This window comes from Lottia gigantea (assembly GCF_000327385.1).
Source record: "Lottia gigantea unplaced genomic scaffold LOTGIsca_68, whole genome shotgun sequence".
In the NCBI taxonomy this organism is placed as follows: domain Eukaryota; kingdom Metazoa; phylum Mollusca; class Gastropoda; family Lottiidae; genus Lottia; species Lottia gigantea.
In genome coordinates this window covers 1257732-1262073 of record NW_008710315.1, presented here as the reverse complement: position 1 = coordinate 1262073, position 4342 = coordinate 1257732, and the positions used below count along the sequence as shown (strand labels likewise).

General features: G+C 35.2%; 1 protein-coding gene across 1 annotated transcript; it reads right to left on the bottom strand.

Annotated features, from left to right (window-relative positions):
• Positions 1-635: 635 nt before the first annotated feature.
• On the bottom strand, positions 636-3446 carry LOTGIDRAFT_167696 (hypothetical protein; the record flags this gene model as incomplete). Its single annotated transcript, XM_009065194.1, has 2 exons — positions 636-1003; positions 3332-3446. 2 exons carry the CDS (start codon positions 3444-3446, stop codon positions 636-638), a joined length of 483 nt encoding a protein of 160 aa, XP_009063442.1.
• Between the last annotated feature and the right edge of the window lie 896 nt (positions 3447-4342).

The following is a 4342-nucleotide window of genomic DNA, read 5'->3' as shown; positions in this document are numbered from 1 at the left end:
TTTTATATGAAAGAAGTAAGACGTTCTCAATAAAGTGAAGAGGTTTTATCAATTAAAAAAAAACAGAAGCATTACAAGGAACAACATAATGTAGCGGTTCTACCATTTAAAAATGGTTTCCCATATAAAACAACAATACAATACGTACGACTAAATCAAGAGATTTTACTGATTACAACGGAATTGAAGATTTGTTCGGTATAAGACCAAATACAAACAATTCATTATGTCAAACAGAGAAAACAGCTTCTGTTATACACTTTTATGACAGCGCAGCGTTGCTTCCGGTTAAACAGAACCATTCTTGATACAATTTCGAGTTTTCAAGCAACAAATCTATCACCTTGGCATGAATGTGTTATTATTCTTTGATGCCATTCCGTTGTTAGATATACACAGCAAACGTTAGACTGATGATCAAAACCATAATACAAATTCATATTTCAGATGCGACACCATTGTTGTTTGTATGTCCAAAACTTAAAATATTTCACACAGTCTTTGAAAATCTACCCATGCCAGGCATACCATTTACTGTTAACATTATAATTCGTGTTGGTAACAAAGATTTTGCTCGTTATAGTTTAAGCCGAGCAATAAAAAACAAAGTGACATCACTGAGAAAAACCAACTTGTTACCGCCGTCGTCCCAATCCAAAACGCATTGTAGACACACGGAATCCACATATCCTTCCTGTTCTAAGATATTCAATGATTGTCTGAATGGTGATTCTTGTGGTATCACAATTATAGTCCTGGCGCTTTCTAATTCCGGAATCTTGTTCTTTATTTAATGTAGTATAGAGTCTGTTGGAAATGCGCTTCATATTTTCTAGTTTCTTACTATTATGTGGAAAACGTTTTCCGACTAAAATTCTACTTAAAATTTCTGGGTTATTGGCCCATCGTAAACTCCAAAAGAAACTGTCATATTTTCGCTCATTTGGCGACGGCGGAGTTAAGATATTATTCTTGTTTCTGGAACTGTGTTCACTATCGGGATCTGAAATATAAATTATGTAAAATATTATTATCTGGATTGCCTTCTGAATATGACAATAAACCGAGGCCTGTATGCTTCTGACTGTACAGGCTACAGCAAACGGCCTCAACGAAAGTTACGCTAATGCACTGTATAATGAATGGCAGACATTATTTACCAGAACTATGTCAATATTGTGACGTGATCACGTGATTCTGGTAATTGAAATGTCAGAGTCTGGTCGTTCCGGTCTACTGGTGTTTGTAAACAAACAAAACATCCGTAAAATATGTATTAATAAATACAATTGATAATAAAATTTATAATTTGATGACATTAGTAACAATTAAGCATTAAATACATATGAATTATCTCCCAAAGTTTCTAAATTTATTAACTATTCTCACTCAAGAAGACATTACGGAATTCTTTATTCATTACCGAGTTAGATTCAGCTTTACGGAAACTGCCGAGGATTGCCGAATGAGGCTAAAGACAATTGGAAATCGAGAAAGGAGGGCTAATACTACTGTCCTGTCACTGCGTAACGTTGTCTATCTGTCTGTCTGTCTGTCTTCATTATCCCAACCATGAACAAAGCACGTCATTTCGTCAGTGCTGCATGCAGTTGTACTTTTACCTATGTTTTTATAACTTTGTCGCTATTTTGTCAAACTAAATCATAAAATCTGAACACCCTATAGTATCTCTGTTATGTCTTGCAAAATCCATGCCTGTAGGTACCTACTTAGATAGTAATTGTGTTGTTATTTATTGGTTTATGTAGGAAGTGATTGTTGTTTGCCAGAAAGACGAATAACTTTGTATGTAGGGCAAAAGACCGACTTTTGTGACGTCGTGATGTTGATGATGCAACATCATATAAAGGGCTGGACATCCTGTTTCGGGAATAATTTTCAATGAAAGATAGGGGGGGTCATCGCTGGTGGTTCACAGTAATTCTTCGGATCCGTCGCAGTTGATTGAAGCGGCACGTTCGGTCGCAGATGCAAAGCGCTCGAGTCGCCTAAGAACTTCAATTTTCATTAAAAATGCAACTGACGACAGCTGTAATATTTTAGTTGCCGATTTAATCCAGGGATTGATAAAAATTCTCCCATATACCGAATTTCTCTGAGATTCAACATTTTAGATCTGAAGCCTATGTTGACCATAGGTTTTAATGAGCCTTAAAGGGACAGGTGTGCCATTTTTTGACCAATCATACGTTAGTCTCAGAAACGAAATTTTTAAACTAAGCCAATCTGTAATAGTGTTCACAGCTCACTGTCAAAATATGAGCCTTCAAATCCATGTGTGTCCAGAATGATCCGCGATTCAATAACAAAATGACGACTCGTCAATTTAAGATATCCTACTTTGTGATATATAGACAAGAAGTATTTAGAAATAGTGAGTAAAATTTCTAGTATGATGTATTTTTGCAGGAATTATGCGATTTTCGTACATCCCTATTACTTCTGAAGACTAATTACATAATAGTATTCAAAACCCAAATCAACTCACGAAAACGGCGAATCTGTCCCTTTAAAATATTAAGACCTTAAGCCTATCTGGGTCTAAGTATCTTGATCAACGACAAATGACCTTGTTGACAGTTTTCCTTAAAGGCAGAATTATCCCGTGATTAGTTTAAGCCAGGTTAGCAATCAGTTAATTGATTAACTAGAAAATTGATGATGACTGCAGGTGATGACTAGCAGGTGCTAGACAGTCAGCAGCTAGATTAATCTTAATCTGTATAAGTCAGTAATGTCTTGTCAGGAACATTTAACGGGCAGAAGGTGATCAAAGTAGGGTTCTCTGTGCCACATTTCAGCACTAATGGAAACATCCAATAGAAAGCGTAGTATCTCTGGTTATATAAAATTACTTCCGCATCCATGTAATTTGTGCATGATTAAAGTGACAAGCTGCACTTGAAATCCAATATGATTAAAAATGTACATCAAGACTACTTCGTTCCATATCAACAACATGTTCAGAACGCGTTCCATGTGTGCCGAAAATATAGTAGGTACAGACAGAATTCAAAATGACGGAGAAGGAAATAGATGGGATTTTTATAATATGCTTTATCCGCTTTCCTGCAATTCCACTAAAAATAATAAGCGCTTAATGACGTCACTAATTGCCAAATATTTATGCTTTATCACATAAGGCCCTTACTATTTAACGTCATTGCAGGAACCACCAACGTCTGATTGAAAATTGGAATCGTGCAATTTGATGCTATCCGTGTCCCCGATATAAAATACAAAATGCACAAAACCTCTTTACAACCCCTTTCATGCATCACGCAGGCTTAAAAGACAGAAGAATACGTACCTCGCCATCCCAATATACTGAATAGTGAGATAGGGTGTGATTGTCGCTTTCGATGTTGTGATAAAACTTGGCCAATACCCAGCAATAAAATGGTTATTAAAATATCTTTCAACATCCTGCTTCTCTTCTGCTGAAAAAGGTAAAAAGTTTAATGCAACTATCTGCAGAATGAAAGAGGTCAGAGTGAGACAACACGACCCTCCATTCAAGCCTGTGAAATGTCTTTGAAGTGAAAATTAAACCCTCAAAATGCTCAGAATATTCCTCCGTCTCTGAATTATAGTTTTCAGAAGTACTAGAAATGTACAAAAATTGGACGATTCCTTCAAAATTACCCAAAATGTGGAATTTTTCTTTCAATTGCTATTTGGTCTTTTCCTTCCTATATATGGCAGAGTCTTTTGAAAAGACGAGCCGCCTTTTTAACTTTCTAATGCGGATAATTCTGGACACACATGGATTTGAAGGCTAAAATTTCGACATTGAGTTGTGAACACTATTACTGATTAGCTTGGTTAAAAAAATCCGTTTTCGAAACTAATAAGGTTTGATTGTTCAAATGAATGGCGAACCTGTCCTTATGCCTAAAACTGAAAACAATTAATGTCAATAGAGAAAACCTGGTTTTCTAACATCATTTGCTCGTAGCATTTTTGAAAACGACTGATACACATTCATAAAAGACAATACACCCACAGGTTCATTTATTATCAATTTAAATGCATAGAAGTCTTTGATTGTCGCTGAATGAAAGAGTTTTATTGATAAACCCAAAATACAACAACAATACGGAGATCTCATTATTATAACATTTAACGTTCAGTAATGAAATATGCATATTAAAGTAACTGTATAACAAAGTTTTACAATAATGAAATATTTTCACTGTTAAAATAGTGCTCAATACATCAATTGTAGAGTGATATAGAAATACCACTGTTAAAATAGTGCTCAATATATCAATTGTAGAGTGATATAGAAATACCACTGTTAAAATAGTGCTCAATACAT